Raw genomic sequence first — 13,401 nt, forward strand, 5'->3', positions numbered from 1 at the left:
CTCAGAGAGTGCACCTCTTGGTCACAGGTGAAATGGTGTCTGACCACTGTCTCCTGGAAGGGATAAGAAATCAGAAGGTGGGGAAACCAAGAGCATAAGGGAGTCTGGGAGGGACCACAGAGGAAGGTGGCAAAGGAGGTGCAGGGGGTATCAGTTCACCATGGCCTCCTGGCTCTCCAGGTCCTCTGGGATGTTTGGCATGAGCCGAGGTGCCTCCTCCTCCTCACCGTCCAGATGTCCTCCTTCATCTCCTGTGGGGAGGTGGCCAGAGGGGTCCTCAGACAACCCAACTAGGGAGGTACTGCGGGCCCACCTCTCCCCACCCTCACTGTGTGACCCTGAGCCAGGCCCTCCCCAGAGGGGAATGAGCTGCTGTTCTTTATTTTTCCTTTTAAGAACCAAGATCTTGCTATATTGCCCAGGCACAGTCCTGCTACCAGTTGGTGTGGGAGTTCTGACCTGTTCCCTTTCTCATCTGGGCCAGTCCACCCATCCTTAGGCAACCTGGTGGCCCCCCAATCCCAGGAGGTCACCATACTGATGCCTAACTTAGTGCAGACACCCAGTCGGCACAATGACCAGCTGTTCTAAAGGTCTCTTCCAGCTTCTCAATCCTACGCTGCTAACAGTCCCCCCTTCCTCCTAGGGCTGTCTCCTCTTTCTCTGAGTGGTCTCCTGTACCTTCTTCAGGGAGAGCCACGAGGCTCAACTGGGTCTCTAGCTGCTATTTCTGCTGGCTGGCAGCTTCTAGGCGCTCCTAAGGGGATGGGAAACAGAGAAGGCACGGAAGATGCCAGGTCGTCCCTCTTGGGGCTCTGTCCTCAGCAACTCCCTCCCCTGGGTCTCCTGCAGTTTTGGCAGGCCATCTCAGCCACCGGTTTTCCCCAAGCTTCCTGCTGCTGCAGCGGGTCCACGAGCTGGGTCTGCAGTAACTGCTTGTGCAGCACCCCCTTCTCAGAGGTCAGCGGCTGATAGGTGGCCACGTACTGCTGCAGGTGACCCAGGTACTAGTCTCGCTGCTGCTCCACCACCAGGAAGACCCTGGGCATGAGGGCACGTGGTGACTGGCTTCCAGATTCTGGGCCCATTAATAGGGTAGCAAGAGCACTGTGGGGCTCTGTCACCTGCCCAGGTCCCTGGCCCCTTGCTCCAGGCCTTAGAGACTTCCTCCCTTGCCTAGAACCCCATGCCTCCTTCCCCAGCCTCAAATCTCACCTCCTTCTTCCTACCATTTAAACTGTAGGCCACAGACTGGTGGAAAACCAGAGGGAGCCAACCACCATCTGCTAAGTGTGCTACAAGCCTAATGCTTTCCATGTATTATCTCATTTAATCCTCAGCACCTCTGCAAGAAAAATGCTAACTTCCTTTTGAAGTTAGAGAAACAGAGACTTAGAGATGCAAAGTAGTTGAATAGTGACCAGTGGAACCCGGGCCGGAATCCACTTTGAATCTCAGGAGGCTTTTTTGTTTTGTTTTGTTTTGAGACAAGAGTGTCACTCTGTGGCCCAGGTTGGAGTGCAGTGGTGCAATCTCAGCTCACTGCAACCTCCACCTCCCAGGCTCAAGCGATTCTCATGCCTCAGCCTCCTGAGTAGCTGTGATTAACGGCATGTGCCACCATGCCTGGCTAAATTTTTTTTTTTTTTTTTTTGTAATTTTAGTAGAGATGAGATTTCACGATGTTGGCCAGGCTGTTCTCAAACTCCTGACCTCAAGTGATTCTCCTGCCTCAGCCTCCCAAAGTGCTGGGATTATAGGCAGGAGTCACCAGCCCCGGTACAAGGAGCCTCTTATACCACTGTCTCTTCCCCTCTGATTGGGAGGCTCCATGCCCCTAGCTGGGATTATAATGTCCAGACCTGGGAGGAACCCAGGGTTACCCACCTCTAAAAGTCAGAGGGCAGGAAGCAAGAAACAGTCACAGGACTCCCCTGAAGGTTGCTGGCATCACCTGCCCCCAGGCTGGAGCTGCCTTTGGCCTCACACCTCCCTTCCCCAGAGGCTGGTGCCCGCCTCCCAGCCCTTCTTGGATGGGGCGGAGGTTACCATCTCCTTCACCTCGCTCAGCTTCTTCTCCTGCAGCTCCTTTACTTGCTGCTCCAACTGCAGTGCGCTCTTGTTCTCACTGTTCTGGACAAAGAGAAGCAATCAGCAGCCACCCACTGCAGCTGGAGACCCCAGAACTTGATGTCTGCCTCCCATGTCACGGGGAAGGGTGGAGGCAGGTTAGAAACATCATCCCCTCTCTCTCACAGCCATCAGAGCAGGGCTCTGGCTCACAGGTTCCTTTAGAAGTACCAGTTCATGTGAGGGCTACATATGCCCATTTTACAGGTGGGGAAACAAAGGCATGGAGGGCCAGGGAGGAGGGCAGGTTCCCCTGGTGGGGCAACCCACCAGCTCCTGGAAGTTGTACTGTGCCTCGCCCAGCTGCTCGTCAAGCTCGTGGTTCTGGGAGAGCGTGTGGCTGATGGTGGTGCAGTCATTCTGCATGGTTTGCATGTGTGTCTCTGCCTGCTCGCCCCAGAGCTTGGCTTTCTGCTCCAGTTCCAGCAACCTATCCTCCTGCTCCCACAGCCTCTCCTCCTGTTCCCTCAGCCTCTCCTCCTGCTCCCACAGCCTCTTCTGCTCCCCCAGCCTCTCCTCCTGCTCCCACAGCCTCTTCTCCTTCTCCCTCAGCCTCTCCTCCTGCTCCCACAGCCTCTTCTCCTGCTCCCTCAGCCTCTCCTCCTGCTCCCACAGCCTCTCCTCCTGTTCCCTCAGCCTCTTCTCCTGCTCCCACAGCCTCTCCTCCTGCTCCCACAGCCTCTCCTCCTGTTCCTCAGCCTCTCCTCCTGCTCCAGCAGCCTCTACTTCCTGCTTTCTCAGCCTCTCTCCCTGTTCCCGCAGCCCCTCCTGCTCCAGCAGTCTCTCCTCCTGCTCCCAAAGCCTCTCTTGCTCCAGCAGCCTCTCCTGCTCCCGCAGCCTCTCCTCCCACTCCCGCAGCCTCTCCTATTCCAGGACTGTGTGGAACAGTTCTTTTAAAAACCAGACCATGGGCTTGGAAATGACTTGATCTTTACTGACCGAGTTGTATATTGAGCCTACCCCTTGCCCTTTTAAGGGGCACTGTGTGGAATGGCCTGGGCTCCCCAGATCGAAACTTCTTATCTTCACCATCCAGTCCTCAAGCTGCTGTGTGGCCTCCCAGTTCTGCGTCCAGTGTTCACTCCCCACAGTGCCCCCAACTCACCCACAGCAGCTGACTCAGCCCCAGGCTGCCTCTAACAACCATACACAAAAGCAGTGAGAAATGAGCATGCTGCCTTCTGGGCAGGACACTGCATCCTGCAGAAGGGACCTTTAGGCTCACTCCTGCATCTGGGAAGCCAGGCTGCCAGGGGACGGGGCAGCTGGTTGGACTCACCCTGTCCTCTTCCTGCTGCTGCATGGAGACAGCAGAGGGAGCCTGCTCCAACTCTCCAATACGCTGCAAGGAATATTGCAGGTGGCTGACCAGATCCTTGGATTCTCCTGTAATGAAAGAGGTTGAGATAGGGCCCAAAGGACTCCCCCTAAAGACCTGTCAAAGTGCTAGGTTGAAGGATAACAGGGTGCCAGATTCCCACCCTCAAAGGGAGTGGCGGCACGTTTAGTATGGTAAACTGTGGTCTTCAAGTCTGCCTTTTCCAACATGAGGATGTTGATTGTCTGGAATTGAACCTTTGGGAGAAAAGCCAAGCAAGCGCTGAAGGACAGAAAAGACAAGGAAAGAAACATTCTTGGGAGGACAGGAGAAAACTCCCCACCCTCCACTCACCTCTAACTGCTCCGTTTGTGCTTTGTGTATTTCCATAGTTTGCTTTCTTTTCCTGTAGGAAGAGGAAGACAGAGCTCTTACCCGGGGGAGGCAGAGATGGCACAGCAAGAGACATGCCCCCAGCATGCCACCAATGCCCCAGGACAGGCCCACCCATGGGACCAGGTTACCAGGGGATAACCTGGAAGGATGGGGTAGAATCTGAGGGGTGAGCCTTCTTCCCCAGGCTGGGAGTGGGCGACATGAGACTGGCACCTCTACATTTGAGTGCCTCCCAAACGCAGCAGTCATGAGTTCCCCCCAAACCCAGCATTTATATCGTGAGAAAAAAAAAAAAAACAAACAAACATGTTACTTCTTCCAGCTGATGTTCCACTTGTTTCTTCTGTTGTTTCTGTGGGGAGAGTCAAATTCAGGTGACTGAGGGGGGCCCCCTCAACTCTATTCCCCAAATCAGGAAGTTGTAGGCAGGGACCAGGAATGGATTTTAAAGGCAAAGTTCTCAGGTCCAGTGGCAACACGAAGCTCCCAAAGACAGAGGATTTGCGTCTTTGTTGGTTTTCGCCAATAGCCACAGAACTCAAAATCTGAATCTGGATTCTCTCAAAAGGACAGTAACATAAACCTCTAGAGACGGAGTCTGAGAAAGGCCCACCCTTCTGCCAGCTTGTGATTTAGAAAGATGTGTTCATTCAACAAACATTTACTGAACACATACAGGCCAGGTACGGGTCTTCACAGCAGAGATACAGGACAGAAAAGGACAGACGGGAACCCTTGGCCCTGAGGTTTCCATTCTAGGGGCATTTCAATCTCAGACTGTCAGAGCTTAAAGAGATCTTTGACACTCTCTACCTCCTCTGGAAACACGAGCCCAAGGAGGAGAGGTGGCTTGTCCAGACTCAAAGAGCAAATTAGGGACTGAGTCAGGGCAGAAATACGGGGCCCCTGACAACCAGTCAGACTAGTGCTTCTCTAAGAGGTGACAACCCCAGGGTGTGTGTGGCAAGGACTGAAGCAGGGATGTCTGAAGAAGAGAGAGTCAGCAAAGAGGGGAGTGACAGAAGAGCCATGTTGCATGCTCCTTGCTCTGGGGTCCCTCCACGTGAGGCCTGGGTGCCCCAGCTCCCCATTTGCCCTTGGCACCAGGGTCCCTCAGCCCCTTTCTTCAGAGCCCCAAGGGGAAACTAAGGCCCAAGATTGGCAGCGTGGAATCAGGAGACCCCACTGGACTCTTACCAATGATTCTACGTTTTCATTGAGTTGATTGATTGTTGTGGAGCTTGAGTCCAGGGCTACTTCCAGTTCTTGGTACCGGCTCTGAGGCGCACGCAGAGAGGAGGAGTTGGAGGAGGACTGCGGGGAGAGGTAGGGAGAACAATCATTAGGACTGGGGTGTGTGTGGACTGTCTCAGCTGGCAGAGGGGCACCCAGCTCCTGCTGTGAGAGGAGGTTGGAGGGCTGGCCTGCAGGGTCACTGCACCCTGGCCCAGGGCCTCTTACCTCCAGATCCTTCCGGGTAGCAGATGATGCAGGGGTAATAAAAATGAGAAATTCAAAGAAACAAAAACTTACATGGGAAACATCTCTATATGGATATAGAGAAAGTATAAAAACAGCAAGAGACCATGCACGGTGGCTCACGCATGTAATCCCAGCACTTTGGGAGGCTGAGGTGGGTGGATCACTTGAGATCAGGAGTTCAAGACCAGTCTGTCCAACACGGTGAAACTGCGTCTCTACTAAAAATACAAAGATTAGTTGGGCGTGGTGGCAGGTGCCTGTAATCCCAGCTACTCAGGAGGCTAACGCAAGAGAATCGCTTGAACCTGGGAGGCAGAGGTTGCATTGAGCCAGGATTGCACCACACCACTGCACTCCAGTCTGGGTGACAGAGTGAGACTCTGTCTCAAAAACAAAACAAAACAAAAGACCCAAATCCCACATGCCTGCTCTGTACATTATTCCCAAATTACTTTGAAATTTTAAGGTATGACTCACCATTTCCAAGATGATAAAAGATGCTGGGAAGGAAAAAACCCAATCAATCAAGCAGGTGAAGAAGCAGACATAAACAGGCTGAAGGTTAATGGCAGCAACATAAAATAAGTCAGAGGAAAGTATCCCCCAAACCAGAGAAGTCTCAGAAACATGCACGGCTGCAGACAGCAAGCCAGAGAGGGGTCCGGGCACTGCCTCACCTTCCACTTGCCCAGTGGGGGAGCACTACCCCATTGGAATGGTTAAGGTTGGACACCAGCACCTTCAGAATGTCCTGAATCTACAGGAGGTGACAAGGGAAAAACAAGGGCAGGGGAAGAAAGACAGAAGTGGCTTAGAAAGAAGCAAGAAAGTCAGGATAGGAGGAAGATGTGGGTTCAGGGAAACGAAATGCTGAAAAAGAGCAGAGGAGATTAAAACCACGGCCTGTGCCATTCTTCCAAATGGCCACCTGCTGCCTTGCCAGGGGCAGGAACAAATAGATATATCACAGAGTGGAGTCACCTGACCAATGCAGTCACAGAGTGGAGTCACCTGACCAATGCAGCTCTTAATACGCTCACTGGACCCCTTTCCTCAGACCCAGGACATGGGCGATGAATCTGGTAGAGTTCCAGACCTCCACCTCCATTAAAAAAAAAACAGACTTCTGAGTAAGGGTTCACTTGAACTAAGGGGACTCCAGCTGAAAAACAAGTTTGAAAGACACGGATCTTATCCAGTATCATGTTATAGAGGAGAAAACTGAGACCCAGAGGAAATAGTGATTTTTCTGTGGTTACCCAGCAAGCTGGTGGCAAGTAAGATCTTCTCTTACTCCTAGTGCCTGGGGCTCTCCTCACCACACGCTGGGGCCCTTTCAGTGACTCCTAAAGGTACAACTTGATGGCAAGTGGCTGTTCTCATTGGTCTGGCTTCCCTTTGAGACTGGGGATGAGGAAAATCAAACAGCAATGATCACTTCCTGGGTGTCCTGTGTGTTTGCAGCAGGCGATGTACTAGGATTCACATAAAAGAACAATAACAAATTTCATTTAAACTTCACAAATGGAAGTCAAACAATACCATCTTTATTATACAGCTATGAAAAGAGAGGCCCAAAGAGCTCAAGTAACTTGCACTAAATCATATCCCTAGCAGACGGAGCGGCAGGATTCAAACCCAGAATTCTTTACCAGTACCCAGCAATCTTAACAATTGCCCTCTACTGCCCCTTGGGGCCCCTGTCCCCAGGAACCTGGCCAGCCAAAACTCACATCCCCAGGTGAGTGGCAACCACCAGAAGTGGTTGTCTCAGTCCTTGGAGATGCAAGCCCAAAGAGCCCAGGGAGGTCAGGCTTGCGGGGGCAGGAGGTAAGGGCCGAGTCTCGAGCAGGGAGCCCCAGGGGTTACCTGCCCAAGGTTACCCTGGGGTGACTGTCAAGGATAGGGGCTGGGCTGCTGAAGGGAAAGGGCTGGCTAACAATATTTTGGTAGGGGGAGTGCAGAGGCACCAGGGGGGCCCAACCCAGTGTGCCTCAGGAGTGGCACAGACTCTGGCAGTAGTCCTGCTGTCAGAGGAGGTCTGCAGGTGGGTTGGGGGCTACGACCTGGTGGTTTTTACCTTTTTCTTGGCGCAGTCAATTTGCTCTGTCAAGTTTCTTCCTGCATGGTGGAGTGGGGAGGGAGGCGGGGTTGGGGCCACATCAGCGCAATCTAAACTGCTAAACACCTCCAGTCACCTACCAGGTAGCTGTGCAACTAAGCCAAAGGAGGAGTAACCAGGACCGCACTAGAACACAGAATAGGGGCATGGCCTCAATGCTCCCAAGCCCATTGGTTGATGAGAAAGATGAAAGGGAAAGGAGGTGTGGCCAGGCAGCAGCGTGTCCAGAGGACCTGTGGCATCACAAGGAAAGCTGCCCATGCAACCGCTGGCCCCTCCCCTCTCCCAGAGTGGGAGGGGCTGGCTTTCGCTGGGTGTCTGCTTAGCTTTCTGCGAGACTATTCACACTGGTGGTCAGAGTTCCTTTCCAAGAAGACCTAAGAGGCCACTTTTCTGTCTCCTGCCCTGGACCCTCCTGTGCCACTGAACCCTCTTTCCTGAGGGTCTCAGACCCCAGGGTTCAGGAGGTGGGTGAGGAATGGACTTCACAGTTTCTTTTCTGACTCCTCACAGCCCTGCCCCAGACTTCCCCTTCCCAGAAATCACCTCCAAGGACCCCTATACAGTGCTCCCCACAACCTCCCTCTCAGAACACCCCCTTCCTAGAGGGTCCCTACCCTGATCCTGGGGACATATCTGCCCCCTTTGCAGTTGGATCCAGTCCCAGGCACTCCTACTTCCCAGCTGCTCTTCCTCCTGCACCCACACAATACCCCTTCCTCTCAGAGTGGGCCATGGGTCTAATCAGCCTTTCCCCTCGGATTCCTCTCCTTGACTGAACCAGGACTTACACAAAGTTGCCACGGGGCCTTCTGATCTCCTGCGAGTATGTCTTTCCCGCCCCCATCCCTGCCCCCGCACCACCCAGTCCCCATCCCCGACCCTCCCTCCGTGTGAGTCATTGCCTCTCCTGGCCCTCCTCTCCATCCCAACAGCAGCTGATCCCCCCTCTTCCAGGTCTTCTCCCAGCTGACTGAGGACCTCCAGGTCATTTCTCAATCCCTCCCCTTCCTTTCCTCCTGCCCACCAGTCTTCAAATAAGTGCTATCCTGTCGTGTCCTAGGCCAACTCCTCTCCCTCCCCATCCTGTCTCCTGCCTCTACAGATGCCTTTCACTCCAGTCCAGCACTAGCCATCTCTCCTGCTCACTGGTTTCACCCCTTACTCAGCCCTACCTTTAAACAAACCCACAGCTCCCCAGTCAGGAAAATGCTTGGTGTTTACCCTGGCCACTCCTTTAGCTGCTAATAGTCTCTCCTCTTCTTTTGCAAGCCACCCCCAAAACTCAGCCTCCACCTTCTCTCATCCCCCAGATGGAGTTGCCACTACCACTACCTCCACTCTCAAGTTACATTGTGAAAGACTTGGTATTTGTTCATTAATTTAGCAACTGCTGGGATACAGGTTTGTGCCAGATGGCCCCTGCCCTCCAGGAGGCTCAGGCAAAAAGCCAGTTCCAGGACAAGTATGCACATGGTTCTGAGAGGGGGAGCCCAGGCTTGGGCTTGCAAAGAAGCCTCCCCAGAGATGGCAAGGTCAGAGGCAAGGCCAGAAGGGCAAGCCACAGTGAGCCCAGATGATGATGACAGGGAGGCAACCACAGTTTGCCAAAAGCATTGGGCTGATTTTGCTTCACTCTGAGAATGAGGTGGTATCTGCTAACTTTGACCATGGGTGACTGACTGCAGATCATGCCTTTCTCATTCATGCTAATTCATTCCTTCTCTTTTTTTCTTTTTTTTGAGACAAGGTCTCACTCTGCCACCCAGGCTGGAGTGCAATGGCATGAACTGGGTTCATGGCAACCTCTGCCTCACAGGCTCAAGCCATCCTCCCACTTCAGCCTCCCCAGTAGCTGGGACCACAGGTGTGCGCCACCACACCTGGCTAGTTTTTTTGTAAAATTACCCTTGTACAGATGGGGTTTCGCTGTGTTGCCCAGGCCGATCTCGAACTCGTGAGCTCAAAGCAATCTGCCTGCCTCAGCCTCCGAAACTGCTGGGATTACAAGCATGAGCCACTGTGCCTGGCCTGGAAAAAAAAAATCCACTTCTAATCTAGCAAATTTTGTATTCTTGTTTACTATTTTAGCATTAATAACACCAAGTGACTTACATTCTCCTCATGAGCTGTATGCTAGGAATAAAAGCTTGCCACAGTGGAATTATCTAAACTAGAAGACATCAATACCAGGGATCCAACAAAAATCACCAAACGGGGCCACATGTTCATTTTATTTGATATATTTCTGGAAAAAAATGTTTGCCATAGCAAAGTGGAGAGAGGGGAGCCAAGCAGCAAAATACATCTGTAGTGAGGTAGAGAAAACAGTATCCACTAGAAATCTTTTCAGGAAGGGTGCCATTTTGGGTTGGAGAAACTCCTTGAAAGTTAATTTGGGGGAGAAGGAGAGTCCTTGAGGGACCAGGGTAAGGTCAGAACGTTTCCTGGGAGAAAGGGGAACATTTCTCTGGCTCATAAGGGCACAGTGCTGGAAGGGTGAAGAAGAAAAAGTCAGTCAAGAGTGGTACATTTCAGAACATGAAAGGCCTCACACTGCATAAAATGGACTACACCTTAAGACTTCCAATTTTCAGTAAGACTCTTAGGCCCATATAAAATTCAGGAGACTGGATTTTTTGGTGTGGAAACCACTGAAGAGGCAGATTGTACGTCTAAACTTCAAGGGCGAGACTTCAGTATGAATTGGGAATTTAGAGTGTAGCAAAATAGTCAGACATTAGATAATAAATAAGCAAAGTTTATGAACAGTTCACCAAGAAATACAAATGGCTCTTTAACATATGAAAATATAACTGTGCAAGGAAAAAAAACATGCAAATTAGTTTCCAAGAGATACTTTCCATTTCTTGCATTGGCAAAGAACAAAAATTTCACTGACATAATTGTGAGGACAAATGCATTCACTAGTGGGAATTGGTAAAACTTTCATTGAGAGCAGTTTGGCAGTAACTATCAAAATTAAAAATGCACAAAATCTTTAACCTAATTATTTCAATTCTAGTAATTTATTCTATAGGCATAGACATGGGAAATGACTTTACATACAAAGGTATTCAATGCAGCATTATTTGTAATAACCAATGCCTAAAACCAACCTAGAGAGAGGTTAAAGTCCATACTATATGGCGCATGAAAAAGAAAGAGGCAACTATTTACATATTAATATAGAATAATGGCCAAGATACATTATTAACAGATAAAGTGCAGAAAACGCATATAGTATCTGTATTAATAAAAGGCAAAAATAAAGAGGAATATTATATACATAATTGCTTGTATACTTAGAAAATATTTCTGGAAGGATATTCAAAATGCTAAAAGTGGTTCTAAAGAGGAGAACTGGGTAGCAGGCAGACAGGGAAGAGAAGACTTTTTACTCTATACCTTTAATACACTCTGAATTTTGTACTATATGGATGTATTACCTACTCCAATAATAGAGACTGAGAAAATGAAAAGGACAACATATCAAGAATTGTGATAAATGCTAAGAAGGAGAAATATAGAACAGTTAGAACAAACAAAGGGGGACCAATCTAGACTTGTTTGGACAGGGAAATTTTTCCTGGGTAAGAGATGTTTAAAATGAGACCTAAAGGGTAAGGCATTAGCTTAGGGAAAGGTGAGAAGAGGTGTGCAGGCCAGGAAAGAATTCTAAGGCAAAGGAAGAACTTGTGCAAAAGGCCCTGAGGATGGAAGAAACTCAGCCAGTTTGCAGCACAGAATGAAGACCAGTGTGAAAAGAGAAAAAGGTAACAGGGTTGGTTGCAATAGGAGAAGAGGTAGAGTGCAGATCCACAAAGGCCATATGAGGAATTTTATTGTAAGGGCATTGGGAAGGCACTAGAGAATTTTGAGCAAGGAATGGCATGGTCAGAATGAACACTTAATAAACTCATGTTAGCTCATGAGTAGAGACTGAATTGGGAGGGGGACAAAAATTGATAATCTAATGTAAACTAAAGGATACTGCAAACGAGACGATGAAACGCTTCACTTGGACTAGTATGATGGCAAAGGAGATGAAGAAAAAGTAAATGGATTCTCAAGTTTAGAGGTGGGAAAACCTCCAATACACAGAATTGGATATGGGGGAATGAGGGAAAGGGAAATGGATGTTAAAGGAAGATTGCCAGGTTTCTAACTTTGAAAGCTGCTGGATGAGTGGTACAGCCAATTGCTGAAATGGGAAGACTTAAGGACAAAGATGTTTGTAGAAAGCTCATGAGGCTGTTTCCCAATATATAAAATCCCCCTGAAAGGGGTCCTGTGAGGAGCAAATGACATTCTTTATTCAATAACTAGAAGCCATTGCTATAATGCTTCAAAATCTCTCCTTTGACCCCAGATCTTGTGAGGAAGATAGAGCACGTTCTGTACAAGGGCCTTTTTAATAAGAAAGGACATTGGTTTCTCAAATTGCAATCACTAAACTTAAGGTGCTTTAATTATATACATAATTAGAAAAATCTCTTTTTAAAAAACATAATAGGTTGGATACTGCGGTTCACACCTGTAATCCCAACACTTTGGGAGGCTGAGGCAGGAGGATTGCTTGAGCCCAGGAGTTCAATACCAGCCTCGGCAACATAGTGAGACTCGTCTCTACAAAAAATTTTAAAATGAGCCAGGCATGGTGGCATGCGCCTGTAGTCCTAGCTACTTGGGAGACTGAGGAGAGAGGATCTCCTGAGCCCAGGAGTTCAAGGTCACAGTGAGCTATGATTGCACTCCTGAACTCCAGCCTGTGTGACAGAGTGAGATCCACTGTAAAACAAACAAACAAACAAACAAAAAGTATCTTCACAGGAAAATCCCAGAAATCACATAAAACATGTTTCTTGTGTCACAGATGGATCTTTATTTCCCTTAGCAAATCTCCTCAAATGTGACCCTGTTTATCAAGATTGTTCAAATCATATAGCTGTGCTGGGCATACAAAAAAAAAAAAAAGGCATTTATCTATTTTTATGGTGGGGGCTGAGGACACAGAAGAGGAATCAGACATCGGTAACCTTTCAGCATCCCCAATATATGCATAAATGAGCTACAGTTGAGATTTTACATTTTTAATGTTCTATCATTTGTACTAACAAGGTCCATAGCCAGCTTTGTTCTGATGCCACCTGCTGGGCAAGTCTGTAGCACCTTATGCCTCTTTGGAAGTGTCCAGTCCTCCCGGACCCTATACCACAAACTCTTGAGAGTCCAGCCAACACTTTGGGAAATATCACTTCAGAATAATATGAAGCTTCAGTGGACTTCATGAAGCATTTTCAGTATGCCCATTCTTGATACTACAGATATACTCAATAGCAATCAATGGTGAATGTGGGCAAAGGCATAATACTGCATTGTTTGTGAGAAAAAATACTGGAAACATGGACATGTCCATCACTGTTTAAATAAACTAAGATACATCTTACACTAAGACATACTATGCAGCCTCTAAAAGTCCTCAGGTTGTTAAAATAAGTTACATGAAAGGAGTGTAGAAAATATAGTATGCTTCCATTCAGGTTTTTAAAAATAATAAGGGGGAGGCCAGGTGTAGTAGCTCATGCCAGAACTGTGGGAAGCCAAGGTAGGAGGCCAGGAGTTTGAGACCAGTCTAGGCAACACAGTGAGACTCCCCGCCACCGTCTCTACAAAAAATAAAAAAAAAGGGAAAAGATATTGACACATTTTAGAAATACAATTTGGAAAAGAAAACACAACAAACTGCTAAGATATTTGTCTCTGTGGAGGGAGTAGAGGCACTAGGGGAGTTAAGATGGGAAGGTGTTGCTTTTATGATTCTACAAAATTTATAGGTACTTTTAATTTTAAAAACAGTTAATGAGGCCAGGCATGATGGCTCACACCTGTAATCCCAGCACTTTGGGAGGCTGAGGCGGCTGGATCAACTGAGGTCAGGAGTTTGAGACCA

The 13,401-nt window shown here is 49.0% G+C and overlaps 1 protein-coding gene across 7 annotated transcripts; it reads right to left on the bottom strand.

Moving 5' to 3' along the window:
- Positions 1 to 6: 6 nt before the first annotated feature.
- LOC117070401 (golgin subfamily A member 6C-like) lies at positions 7 to 13,401 on the bottom strand. Of its 7 annotated transcripts, none has more exons than XM_033189479.1 (8): positions 10,025 to 13,399; positions 5,042 to 5,158; positions 4,158 to 4,196; positions 3,803 to 3,854; positions 3,410 to 3,516; positions 2,062 to 2,130; positions 682 to 757; positions 132 to 251 (listed from the first exon to the last, which is right to left on the bottom strand). In XM_033189479.1, exons 1-7 carry the CDS (start codon positions 10,061 to 10,063, stop codon positions 725 to 727), a joined length of 456 nt encoding a protein of 151 aa, XP_033045370.1. In that variant the 5' UTR covers positions 10,064 to 13,399; the 3' UTR covers positions 132 to 251; positions 682 to 724. The 7 variants fall into 7 exon arrangements, with proteins under 7 accessions (XP_033045365.1, XP_033045366.1, XP_033045364.1 ...); XM_033189477.1 differs by having other exon boundaries at positions 2,050 to 2,130; positions 10,025 to 12,235; XM_033189478.1 differs by having other exon boundaries at positions 2,062 to 2,133; positions 10,025 to 12,235.

This window comes from Trachypithecus francoisi, unplaced genomic scaffold (genome assembly GCF_009764315.1).
Source record: "Trachypithecus francoisi isolate TF-2019V2 unplaced genomic scaffold, Tfra_2.0 Lachesis_group3, whole genome shotgun sequence".
Classification (NCBI taxonomy): Eukaryota; Metazoa; Chordata; class Mammalia; order Primates; family Cercopithecidae; genus Trachypithecus; species Trachypithecus francoisi.